At 48.8% G+C, this 12,645-nt stretch overlaps 1 protein-coding gene across 1 annotated transcript in view; it reads left to right on the top strand.

Moving 5' to 3' along the window:
* Positions 1-12,645, top strand: part of GABBR2 (gamma-aminobutyric acid type B receptor subunit 2) — a 265,401-nt gene that overhangs the window by 110,201 nt on the left and 142,555 nt on the right. The window contains exon 6 of the mRNA XM_004711077.2: positions 11,324-11,560. Coding sequence (XP_004711134.2) covers positions 11,324-11,560 — 237 coding nt within the window. The remainder of the gene's footprint in view (positions 1-11,323; positions 11,561-12,645) is intronic.

Below are 12,645 nucleotides of genomic sequence, written 5' to 3'. Positions count from 1 at the left end.
GGGGCCTCTGGTTAGAAAAAGTGGAAAGATAGGTTTAATACATATCAAAACATCAAGCTGTTCAATAGTAAGTAGAAACAACTGGCAATTCATTTTATTCCAGTGAATGCTATTTTTAAAAGTTATTTTTAGTTTATTAAAGAAGACTTAGTGTCCAAGGGTACCCCTTGTTTTCATCTAAAAATAGTATCAAGTATGAGAAACACACACACATTCACCAAAATAAGACAGATGGTATAATGACTACACTGAAAGACCGGGGGACTGAAGGCTGAAGTCATTGTGCCCGGATCTGAGCAGCTAAGTGGGGCAAGGTCCCCAAGTGTCGGGACAGGGCCTGGAACACCTGCTCTCAGGAGCCTGGGGTTTGCCCTGCGAGTCGGGGTGGCATCAGGGATGCAAAGCTGTACACAGGAATGTGATTTAGAGAGATCATGTTTCGAGATATTTTTCGAGGGAAATAGTTTGACATTTATAACAACATTCATCAGATCATAAACTTTCTTTATTTAAAAAAATGGGGGGGGGGTCGGTGAGGAGGTTGGCCTGTTTCTCAGTGGACACTTTGGAGCTGTGCTCGGGCTCCTCACTGCACCCCAGAACGGTCAGCGGCCCCCTCGTGGGCCTCGGGGGTGGGGCCTGGCCACGGGGGCAGAGGCCATTGCAGGAGTCCCCACCCCTGTCCCTGGGGTCTTTGAGGCAAGAGGCAGAGTCTCTTACATGATCCTGCAGTTCCAAAATCATTGACATCATCCGGGGAATCAGCGGGGCTTGGGCTGCCCTCGAGAACATGTTCTCCTGTCTCCAAGCCCATTCTCAAATCCTTCCCACGGCTTCCCTGACAGTCCCTCTGAGCCTTTACCCAGTCCTGCTGAGCCCGGGCAGGGCCTGCTGGCCCCTCTCCCACTCATAGCCCTTCATAGCTTTGGGAGCACTGGCCACATCGCTGGAGGCGTCCATCCTCCATACTAAATAGCCCCAAGGGCTGAGACTAGGAGCAAAATTCCAAGGGGTGCCCAGAGTCTCAAGATGGCATTAATTTGTTAAGTCAAAATTAACACACACATACAAGCTCATGATAAGAAAAATGTACGCATTTGCGTTAAATCAAACAGGACACGGCGCTGCCCTGCCATGACCTACCTCCTCACCACCCCCCAAGACTCCCCCCTCTGGATGTCTCTTCATAGAAAATTTTGTTCACCAGGGGTTTCCTTTTTTTCCTTATTGGTTATTTTTCAACGTTACGCTAAAATATTACTCTCTGGGTTACTCAGTGTTGTTGGCTTCGGTCCTGAGCCTGGAGCGAGTCCATTCCTTGCCACCCCACAGCGCTGGCCCCGGGCACGGCCTGCCCCCGCCTGTGCTCTTGTGGAAAGAGGACGGGACTGGGAGCCAAATAAAGCATCTCTGGTTGTGATCTGACCACAAGTCAGCATCCCCACCACCAGAAGCCGCTGTCGGCGGAAGTCCTGGAGCATCCAGACCTGCTTCCTGAGTCTGAGTTCGTGTTGGTCCACCCGAGTGGCTCAGGGCCCTCGTGTTCCGGGCCCTGCCAGTGCCCGTGAAGACAAGCAGAGGTAGCTTTTTAGCAAGCAATGGGCTCTTGCCAGCCTCACCATTGTGCAGATGGAGAAACTGAGGAGCAGAGAGAAGGACCACCCCTGGGGCCCCTCTCTGATGACAGCACCCTCCACACTCCAGACAGGCAGGCAGGAAGGGAGGACGGCAAACACCGGTCATTTCGACCCGATGCCCGGGGACCCTTTCTGTGTGCAGCCAGCCAGGTCTTCCTCTAATTCTGCAGCTTCGTCTTGAACAACGGTTGAGCAGCGATCTCTGCTCCGTTGTTTGGGGCTTTCTCTTCAGAAATGCCAAGAGTTTGGGGGCTGTTTGGCGGGGGGGAGTGTTTCCTAGTATGTGAGCATTATGTGAGCATTATTACGTTTTGACCTGTCTCTTCCATCCCTACAACCTTCTCTCTGGCTCTTTTCATTTCTCTCTGGCTCCTTGGGTTGCTTTTGTGGGTGAAGAGTGGTTCTCAGTGTTGAGATTCGGCGGCTTGTCTTTGATGCGGAAAGAAATTCATTTCCCCATATTTTCTTTCCTCCCCCGTCCCACCAACTGAGTCTTCCTTTATTATTATTATTTGCCTTTTTTCTTTCAGAAGCCAGAGGTACTTAGGAGACTGTCCCTTTAAATTTAATCTGTGGCTTTAAGTAGACGCAGGGGTCCTCAAACTTTTTAAACAGGGGGCCAGTTCACTGTCCCTCAGACCCATTGGAGGGCCGGACTATCGTTTAAAAAAACTATGAACAAATTCCTATGCACACTGCACATATCTTATTTTGAAGTTAAAAAACAAAACGGGCAAAAACACCTGGCAGGCCGGATAAATGTCCTCGGCGGGCCACAGTTTGAGGACCCCTGAAGTAATGTTTGACCTTTTCTACAGTGCCTGTTTCATTGCAGGCCTGGCCCTCTGTATGGTATCAGACCCTTTAAATCAGGGGTCCTCAAACTTTTTAAACAGGGGGCCAGTTCACTGCAGACCGTTGGAGGGCTGGACTATAGTTAAAAAAAACTATACAAATTCCTATGCACACTGGACGAGTCGGCTGCGAAGCAGGACAGGCAGTGTTGGCCAAAACACTCGGAGGGCCGGATAAATGTCCTCGGCAGGCCACATGTGGCCCGCAGGCCGTAGTTTGGGGACCCCTGCTTGAAATAATGGACTTTGAAATTCCCTTTCTCTAGTAAGTGCTCAGACCTGTCCAGTCATAGGACTGGAGCAGTCCGGTTTTCTTAGGAGTGGACTGGTCTTTCTGGTAGGAACTGGTTGCAGCTTGCCCTTCCTTCACACCCGCCTTCTGTCCCTTCACCGTCTCAGGCTGCCTTTGCCTGCCACGAGAGCGTGCACCCGTGCGCGCGTGACGGGACTGTTGTGCTGGCCGTTGTTCAGCTCACTCTGTCACTTGGCCGTTTTGCTGCTTCAATATTCTCTGTCTTCAGGGATGGGGGAGAGTGTGGTTTTGTGTACAATTTTTGTAGCTATGATGCTATTTCATCTACGAGCAGTTTGGGGGATGGAGCGTGGGGGAGATTAATTACTACACAGCCTCCGTTGTCTTTAGCTACCTGGATGTGCCCTAGTTGGTGTTTTTCAAGGAGAAGAAAGTATTTTCATGAAGTTCACCCCAAGGTCTTTAATAAACCATTCTCATTTTGTTTTGTACGAGCTTTGCCGGTTTACCTTTCGCATTTATATGTAAGTTGTTCTTAGGGTTCAGAACCCCTGAGCTGGTCCTGACCCACAGTGACCCCGTGAGCAACAGGACTAAGCGCTGCCCGGTCCTGTGCGGTCCCCACAATTGTTCCTGTGTCTGAGCGCGTGGATGCAACCGCGGTGTCAATGCACCTTGCCGAGGGCTCCTCTGTCTTGCTGCCCTCTAGCAAGCCGGCTGTAAAATCAGTCTGCAGTGGACTTCGGTGCAGAGAAGTGAGGTCAGCAGCAGGATTCCCACACTCTTCCATAGGGATGTCTAATTGATCCAGCAGCCATTATTGAAAAGCCCACCCTTTCCCATACCGACTTATCATAAATCAAATGACCACTTGGTTATTCTTGGCTCTGCATTTCTACACACAAGAGTCTTCAGAAAGTTTATGGGGCAAGAGATGTAAAAGAACATGGGATTTTCCCGTGAACTTTTTGAAGCTCCCTCATGCATGGTAACATCAGCTTATTAATTGACACACACATGCGCAAAGCTGCTGTGTTTCTTATCGATATTTTTACTGAATCCATAGACTGACTTAGAGAACATTGACATCCTGATAATACTGAATACCCAGTCCGTGGGTTTGTCTCCCCTTGCATCTAGTTCGGCTCTTTGATTTCTCTCGGAAGCGATTTTGGTTTTCTAGATGGAATTCTTGCACATCTTTTCCCGGATGGTTTCTCGGCATGCGTTTTGGCAAGTGTGTGTGCACACTTGGTGTGTAATACTCGGGAGTAGAGTCAGAAGCTATGCATGTTTGCAGCCTTGCTGGACATTACCACATGCCTTCCGAAGGGGTTGTACTGATTTTCACACCCCTGGCTGTGATGGGGAGTTCCAGTTGGTTCTCACCCCAATACCGATATTGTCAGCTTTTAAATTTTAACTCGTCTGGTGGGTGTATGACGGCATCGTTTCAGTTTGCGTGTCCCTGAAGACCAGTGAAGTTGATGCCTTTTCCTAGTTTTATTAGCTGGTTTTATATCCTCTTCAAGTCTTGTTCTCATTTTCTTATTGTCTTCTCTGGTTTTGATTGATTCGTGGAAGCATTTTTTATATTCTTAATGTTGGTTCTTTGATAGCTATACATAGTACTCCTGTCTTCCGTCCTCTAGACTTGCCCTTTCTCTGTAAATGATGGATTTGGGTGAGTGGAAAGTTTTCATTTTGTTGGGGTGCAATTGACCAGTCTTCCTCTTCACTGTTAGTGTCCTGCTGAAGGCATCATTGTCCACCCCGAGGGGATAGAGATTTTTTTCCCCATTTTGTCTTTTAGAGGGCTTTAGTTCACCTTTCACATTTAGATCTAGAACTGATGTGGCACTGATTTCATGAATGGCCCGAGGCCTGTTGAGGATTTTTTCTGAAAGACTAATGATTCAGGTGTCAGAGGAAACCGGTCTCTAACAACCGAGGGGTCTGAAGGCGGCGCAATTGTACAGAGATAATATATAAAGGTCATAGTAAGGTCATAGAAGATAGGAGGGAGACTAAAATAAAGGAGTCAGACACAATGCATGGTAGCATGCTCACGTCAGCCCCTCTTGGTCGTCCATGTGGAGGAGGGAGAAGAGAGAGCAGGAGAAAGAGGGAGTCTTTACTGTCTTGGGATATTTATAGGTGGCCACAGACATGCACATTCAGTAGTGACATACGTCACAAGGTGGGTGGTAGCTGCACTAAGGTCCCTGAGCTCACAGGTGAAGGCCCTAATACCTGCATTGTGGGAAGGAGTGAGGGAGCTGGGTAACATGGTGGAAGGAGATAGCAATAGGATACCTGCTTCCGTAGGGAGATAAAATCAACCGTGTGCACACGTTAAGGCAGCACAGCTGTTAGGGAGAATCTGTGGGAACAATATTTAAAGCAGGATAATGTACTTGGACTTTATCTCTAACTTAGCAAAATGGTGGCTTTCCTACCGTGGAATACTAGCTTTCCAGCTTCCCTCTGTGATAAGTTAGGGAATATAGTCCTTGTCATATTTCCCTCAGTGTTAGTTTCCCACATTCAAGAATATTCAAGCCCATCACCACCCGACCCCAAACTACAGTGTTACCCTGAAAACCAAATGGGTGTGGGTCTGTTTTAGACTCTCAGTTCTCTTCCATTGGTCCATCTGCCAGTCCTTGCACCAACATCTCACTGTCTTAATTACCAAGACTTTAGTGTAGCACCTGCTGCCTGATAATAAAAGTCCTTTGTCTTTGTTTTTGTGGGTTTTTTTCTTCATCGTTTTATTAGGGGCTCATACAATCCTTATCACAATCCATATATACATCAATTGTGTAAAGCATATTTGTACATTCATTGCCCTCATCATTCTCAAAACATTTGCTCTCCACTTAAGCCCCTGGCATCAGCTCCTCACTTTTCCCTTTCCTACCCGTTCCCTCCTCCCTCATGAGCCCTTGATAATGTATAAATTATTATTTTGTCATATCTTGCCCTGTCCTACATCTCCCTTCACCCACTTTTCTATTGTCCGTCCCCCAGGGAGGAGGTCACATGTAGATCCTTGTAATCAGTTTCCCCTTTCCAACCCACCCTCTCTCTACGCTCCCAGTATCGCCACTCACACCACTGGTCCTGAAGGGATCATCCGCCCTGGATTCCCTGTGTTTCCAGTTCCTATCTGTACCAGTGTACATCCTCTGATCTAGCCAGACTTGCAAGGTAGAATTGGGATCATGACAGTGGGGGAGGAAGCATATAGGAACTAGAGGAAAGTTGTATTTTTCATTGTTGCTACATCGCACCCTGACTGGCTTGTCTCCTCCCCAAGACACCTCTGCAAGGGGATGTCTAGTGGCCTATTAATGGGCTTTGGGTCTCCACTCCGCACTCCCCCACCTCATTCACTACGGTAAGATTTTTTGTTCTGATGATGCCTGATCCCTGATCCCTTCAGCACCTCGTGATCACACAGGCTGGTGTCACAGGCTGGTGTGCTTCTTCCATGTGGGCTTTGTTGCTTCTGAGCTTGATGGCCGCTTGTTTGCCTTCAAGCCTTTAACATCCTTGGTGTTCTTGGATCTAATAGCATTGTTCACTGACATCTACTCAGTTCTTTACACTCGTTCCTGCACGTTCTCGCCCTCTTTCTGTTGTTCTGCTTCGGGGGTTTCTCTCTGACTGAGAAGGTCTTTTGGCCTTTCAGTGTGAGTTTACCAGAGGTCAGTTTGGTCTGTTTCTGTTTATCTGAGATTTGCTTCCACTTCCATTTTGAGGACTATGTTAACTGAGTCTAGGACTTTAGATTGTCTTATTTTATTGTAGCACTTACAGTGACATTCATTGTCTTCTGGATTCCATTGTTCCTGTGAAGTCAACTGTCAGCTTTATTGTTGCTCTTTGAAAGGAATATGTCTGTTTCTCCAGCTGCTTTTAAAATGTTCTCAAAGCTTTGGTCCACACCAACTTTACTGTGTTGTGACAAAGGCAGGTTTTATCCTAATCAGAGTTGACAGAGATTCATAGAATTTCAAGAATCCGTAGATTGATACTGGGGAAACCTTAGAATCGTAACCCTTTAAATGTTGTTTTCTGCCTACACTAGGAAACCAATTATACATATATTATCTCTTTTCAACAGACTCCATGTATTTATTACATTTATTTCTTCTTTTCCATGTTGTTTTAGTATGATTATATACAACCATCCAGTCTTCCGGTTCACGAACCTACCGTCTGCCTTGTTTAATGTGCTGCGTAACCCCTCCATTGCATCCTTAATTCTGAGGGTGTCAGTGAGTCTGCCACCATCTAAAACCTAGAGTTTAGGATCAGGTAGACGAAATATTCTCTAAGGTGCCTTCCAAATGAGACTCCGTGATTCCAACATCCTATGTGGGAAGCTAGAGAGAAATTCTGCCAGTGTTGCCTCTGGGGTGCTGAGCTGAGCCTGTGGAAGGGGGTGGGTTAATCCTTCTCATTCTCCTCCTCTCTTCTGTCCGTAAGGGTCCTGCCTTTGTTTCCCAGGGCTGCTGTACCAATGTCTCACAGAACTGTATTCTCTCCCAGCTTTGGGGGCTGGAGGTTCAACTTCAAGGTGGCAGCATGTCCAGGTTGACTCTGAAGCCTCTGGGAAAGAATCCTTGCCTTCCTTGTTCTACCGTCTGGTGTTGCCAGCTATCCTGGGCTTGTGGACACATCACTCCAATGTCTGTCTGTGTTGTCACATGACCTTCTTCCTATGTGTTTCTAGTAGTCTTCCTGTAAGGATCCTCATTATTGGACTCAGCGCCACCCTCATTCCGTACGGTGCATCCAAATGAGGTGGCGCATTCACAGGCCCCGGGGATTAGAAATTGAACGTTTCTTTTTGTCAGTCACCAGTCAGCTCACAACAGCCGCCGCCTTCAGCAAGCAGGGCTCAGCCTGTTTCTGTTGGGGTGGCAGACCCGGGCAGTTGAGTCACGTCATGAAGGAGGACATTGGGGTGAACTAGTCTAGGAACAGAAACCCTGTTTATAATGTGGTTCCTGTGGGGAAATGTGGTCCAAATTCTCATAATCTCCTTTCAAACATATGCTGAGGACAACATGCCGGAAATGGAGAACTGTCTGTATCAGGTTATTTTCTCAGAAAGTTTTCGTCTCCGGGATACATAATTAATCAGCTCTTTGCTTCAGCTTTACAAGTGGAAGAGAGTCTTCTGTCCTGAGTAATTGGAGACCTGCTTTCAGGACAAGGGTTGCTTTCTCAGACAATTGTGAGAGCCTTTCTCCCTGCCGTGCTTGTTTGTCCAGGGGAAATTGGAGCTGGCTTCACCTGGGGACAGTGATGGATGGCCTTAGATATAATGTAGTAGCAATGACTTCTTCAACAGGTTCCTCACACTGACAGCAGGAATGAGGTCACCTTTCAGAGCTTGGCCACACCTGTGCTGTAGTCCAAGTCTCTACCAACCGTAATGAGGTAAACAGCCAGATTCCTCATTTCCTCGCCTCCTCCGCCCTTCTACCCCAGAAGAAAGAACAATGTTATAAGATAGAAAAAGATACGGACTCGCAAGTGGCACATTAAATATATTTTATATAACTGATATTCATGGTTTTACATCTAAACCCAAACCAACCATGCAGTTATTGATTGATTTTTTAAAAATAAAATGTGAGGAAAGTCACTAGGACACATTTTATAAACAACCAATGCTTTCGATCATTCTGGCATCTGGAAAAGTCCTGGAGAAACCTTGGCTTTGTAAAAGAAGTGCTTTTTTGGTACCAAAAGCCGTGGCTATACATCTTTTAAACTGAAATGCTGAATCATGAGGCAAAACCATTGATTTTGTTTCAGCAAATGCCACTTTTAAAGGTTCTTTTTCACTTACTAAAAGACAGTAGGAACTAGGGATACCTCATATTTAATCTAAAAATAACATGTATGAAGGAAGTACAAACAGGATTTAGAGGTCCTTCAGAACAGATGGCACAGGAGTAAGCTGACAGGCTTAAGGACCCGCAAACCCAACCTGCTGCCATCAAGTCCGTCCCGGCTTGCGATGACCCATCCAGGGCTCCTGAGACTGGATATCGCTGTGGGAGCAGACAGCCTCCTGTCTCCTGCAGCGTGGCCGATAGGTTTGGACCACACACCGCCTACCTGCAGCGAAGCAGACCAATGTCTAGCCGACAGCACTAAAGGATTACACCTGAGGCAGACAAACAAGGCAACCGAGACGTAAAAAAGTTGCAGGATGGGGCAGTAAGGGGGGCGGGAAATCTTCCCTGAAAAGAGGCAGGTGTTGATGTGAATGCTGGGATTGTCATACAGTGAGCAAGCGGAGCTTTCCAGAAGAGGCGTGAGGTGCAAGGAAATCGAAGGGCCCCAAAGGTTTATGGGAGAGACCTTCTTGGGATGAGCCATTCCCTGCTCCCCAGCATATGTGCAAGTGTCCCAGGATGATGGCACTGCAGTGGAAGCCAGCCCGATGGGAAGTCGGGGTGGGGCGGGGTGACTAACTGGGATGCTGGTCTCAAATCTGAAGGGAGTTTCTGCTGTGCTCTTGGATTGATGATGGCAGGCTGGGGTCCATATCTGAGGGAAATGGCGAAAGGAGAAGGCCTGAGCCGTCTCGTGGCCACAGACCAAAAGCAAGGAGGTGGGTCCCTTGCTGCTCAGGGTCAGGTTGGGAGGGACACCACTCATGCAGGACTCAAGGCAGCCCTGGGCAGCCCCGCTCCATGAAAGCCGTGAACCAAGAGCAAGACACCGACCCACAGTGCCAGCCAGGGATCCCGCCCGCCTCTGGTGGTCCGCTGCACCTCACCTCCATCTCGGGTGCTGGAGCCAGTCCCAGCATCGGGCAGTGGTTTCCAGAGAGCACTTATGAGGTGGGGGGGCGCCGGAAGGAAAAGTTACGGCTTCTGAGGCATCGATGCTTCTGTGAAGGGCGATGGGAAAGTTTGGATATGGGCAGCGATGAGTTCTTGTGAGCAACATGATCCCGTAACCCATATCACTGAATGGTACCCCTGACAGGCGTTGAGGTGGCAACTGTTTGGTTACCCATAGATTGACCACAGGAAAAGCAAGGGTGCCCCCAAAAGTCAATGATGAACGACCTAAGAGAGGTGCAGGGAAAGGCTTGTCTGCACACACACACACACACAGCGATTGTGGGCAGGCCTCAGGACCATCGTGTGTCAGGTTGGACAAGGTGGGTGAGGGGGTGACTATCTCTAAGTGCTTTCTCAGTATGAAGCCAGGAGAGGCAATGGTTTCCCAGTGGGATTTGCCCCAAGGAGGGTTTTCCAAAGGCTGGAATCACAAGGCGGTTTCATTACTTGGCAGCCACCGTCGGAATGTTAACATCATCGATGAAATTCTTTCCTGGAATTCAGCTCAGTGTAAGAAAAGCAACACTCTTTTTTATTTTCTTCCCCTAACCGTTTTACTGGCAAGTAGCTTGCATATCATATTACTCAATAGTTCGATCATTCAATCATATCACGGAGAATTGAACAATCAGCCCCGGGTCGAGTTTAGAGCGTGCTCTTTAATGCTGGCTGTTTGCAGACACTCCTGTATCATGGGTGATTGACAGGAGAGAGAAAGGGGATAGAGGTCAGAGCCATACCGGCCCTCTCACCTGGCCTGCTTACCCCCAGGCCTTAGGACCTCCTTGCTCAACCCGCACAGGGCTCAGAACCCAGAGGTCACAGGGCCATGGCCGCTGCGAGCTGCTGTCCCTAGACCATGCCCCAGTGTCCCCACCTGATCAGCTGGAGCTCCTTCCTGGGCCTGAGGGTCCCCTTCAGTAGTCTTTCTTCTTGAGGCTCCTCTGTGCCTCCAGGGGACCCTGGGGGCTGCCGATGCTGGGACAGGAGATGTGGAAGGGCTTGGATGGGGTGGGGTGGGAGATGACAGCAATAGGGTGGGCCACAAAGCCAGGCTGGCTCTCCCCAGGACTGTGTCCACTCAATGCTCTGAGGAAGCCAAGCATGTCGAGTGCGGACCTGGCCTTCCAGATCACTCGTCGTCGCCAGTCAGTGAGTCCGTCCCAACTCCCAGTGACCCAATGTGACGGAGCAGAAGGCCACTGAGGGATTTGACCCACCAACCTTGCCTTTAGTCACGAAGTGCTTAGCCCACGGTGCCACCAAATCTCCTAGGAAGGTGCCTTTGGAACAGCAGGGAGATAGACCATATTTTACTGAATAGTTGGTTCGCTTGAGCTACACAACTTAGCTGTTTGAACGCGTGACCTTTGCCCTCCACCCTGCAGCCCCAAATCTCTGCAGCTCTCCAGGGCAGGGCTGGTTGGGATGTTTTATTCCCTCTCCTCCAGCTTTTGTGGACACCAGAGTCACATAGCCAGCCAGGGTTCCAGTTTCAGCCAGGCCTCTCACGACCTGCACGCCCTCGGCAGCCAGTCGATTTGGGGGCCGTGTGAAAAGGAAAGCAGTAAGAAAACCAGTAAGAGATCACGCCTGCCCGGGCCCAGCTCAGTAGATGCTGGACCCCTGCTGCCGGCGTCGTGTGCCTGACGTCCCCGGAGCTCTCACTTGGCATGTCTTGGACCATTTGATTTGCAGACTCCGCAGCAGTATGAGAGAGAGTACAACAACAAGCGGTCCGGCGTGGGGCCCAGCAAGTTCCACGGGTACGCCTACGACGGAATCTGGGTCATCGCGAAGACGCTGCAGAGGGCCATGGGGGCCCTGCACGCCGGCAGCCGGCACCAGCGGATCCAGGACTTCAACTACACAGACCACACCCTGGGCAGGATCATCCTCAATGCCATGAACGAGACCAACTTCTTCGGGGTCACGGTGAGTCCCAGGCCTCTGGCCGCTGGTTCCCTTCCTGCCCTATGGAGACTCCCCACGCAATGAGGTGGGGGGGCAGTCTGGGGTCTGCACCCTCTGAGGTGTGGCCCATCCTCTTAGAACAGTGGTTCTCAACTTTCTTAATGCCCCAACCCTTAATACAGTTCCTTATGTTGTGCTGACCCCCCATCCATAAAATTATTTTCATTGCTACTTCATCACTGTAATTTTGCTACTGTTATGAATCGGGCGACCCCCCGTGAAAGGGTCTTTGACCCTCAAAGGGGTCGCGACCCACAGGTTGAGAACCGCTGTCTTAGATTGTTGTAACAACTTTTTGTGAGTTTAGGGTTTTTGGCTGGTCTAAAGGCAGACTCAGGGCATGCTCTTGGCACATGTTGGAGAATGTTTTCTGTGACTCATCAATAACCATGGGAAGAGTGAACTGTGTGGTTCACAAGACAACTAGAGTTTACCCAGTAGTATGGTGACCCAAAGTCCAAATCAAATCCCAGGCCTCCCACATGCAAATTACCTTCTTTGAGCCCCCTTTGGTTTGGGGGCTTGGAGTTTGTTTGTTTGTTTGTTTGTTTGTTTGTTTCATTCATTCACTGAATAGGGGTCATAGGTACCTACCACAAGGTCAAGATAAGCCATTGTAGAGAATAAGTGGCTAATGTTTGCTGAGCAAGCGACTTTCTCTGAGGCTCGCATTTCTTGCATGGAAGATGGGGTGAAAAATGGATGTCTGGAAGGGGAGGTGGTGAAATTGGCAATCATAATCGCCGTTAATATTTATGTCTCTGATGTTGTGCTAGTCTGGGTAGACTAGAGAAACAAATCCATGGACACATATATGTGTATAAGAAAGAGATTTATATCTAAGAGCAACTGAACATTGAGAAAACAGTCCAGCCCAGTCCAGATCAAGGCCATAAGTCCGATATTAGCCCATATGTCCAATACCAATCTATAAAGTCCTCTTCGGATTCACAAAACACATGCAATGACGCCGAATGTAGATCACAGGTCAGTGGGTAGAAAGTCTTTGGATCCAGTGGCATTGGAAACATCTCAGTGCTAGCAGG

Source organism: Echinops telfairi, unplaced genomic scaffold (genome assembly GCF_000313985.2).
Source record: "Echinops telfairi isolate 266 unplaced genomic scaffold, ASM31398v2 ScPeMD7_7410;HRSCAF=8448, whole genome shotgun sequence".
Classification (NCBI taxonomy): domain Eukaryota; kingdom Metazoa; phylum Chordata; class Mammalia; order Afrosoricida; family Tenrecidae; genus Echinops; species Echinops telfairi.
The sequence above is the reverse complement of the archived record's forward strand: the minus strand, read 5'-3'. Positions and strand labels throughout refer to the sequence as shown.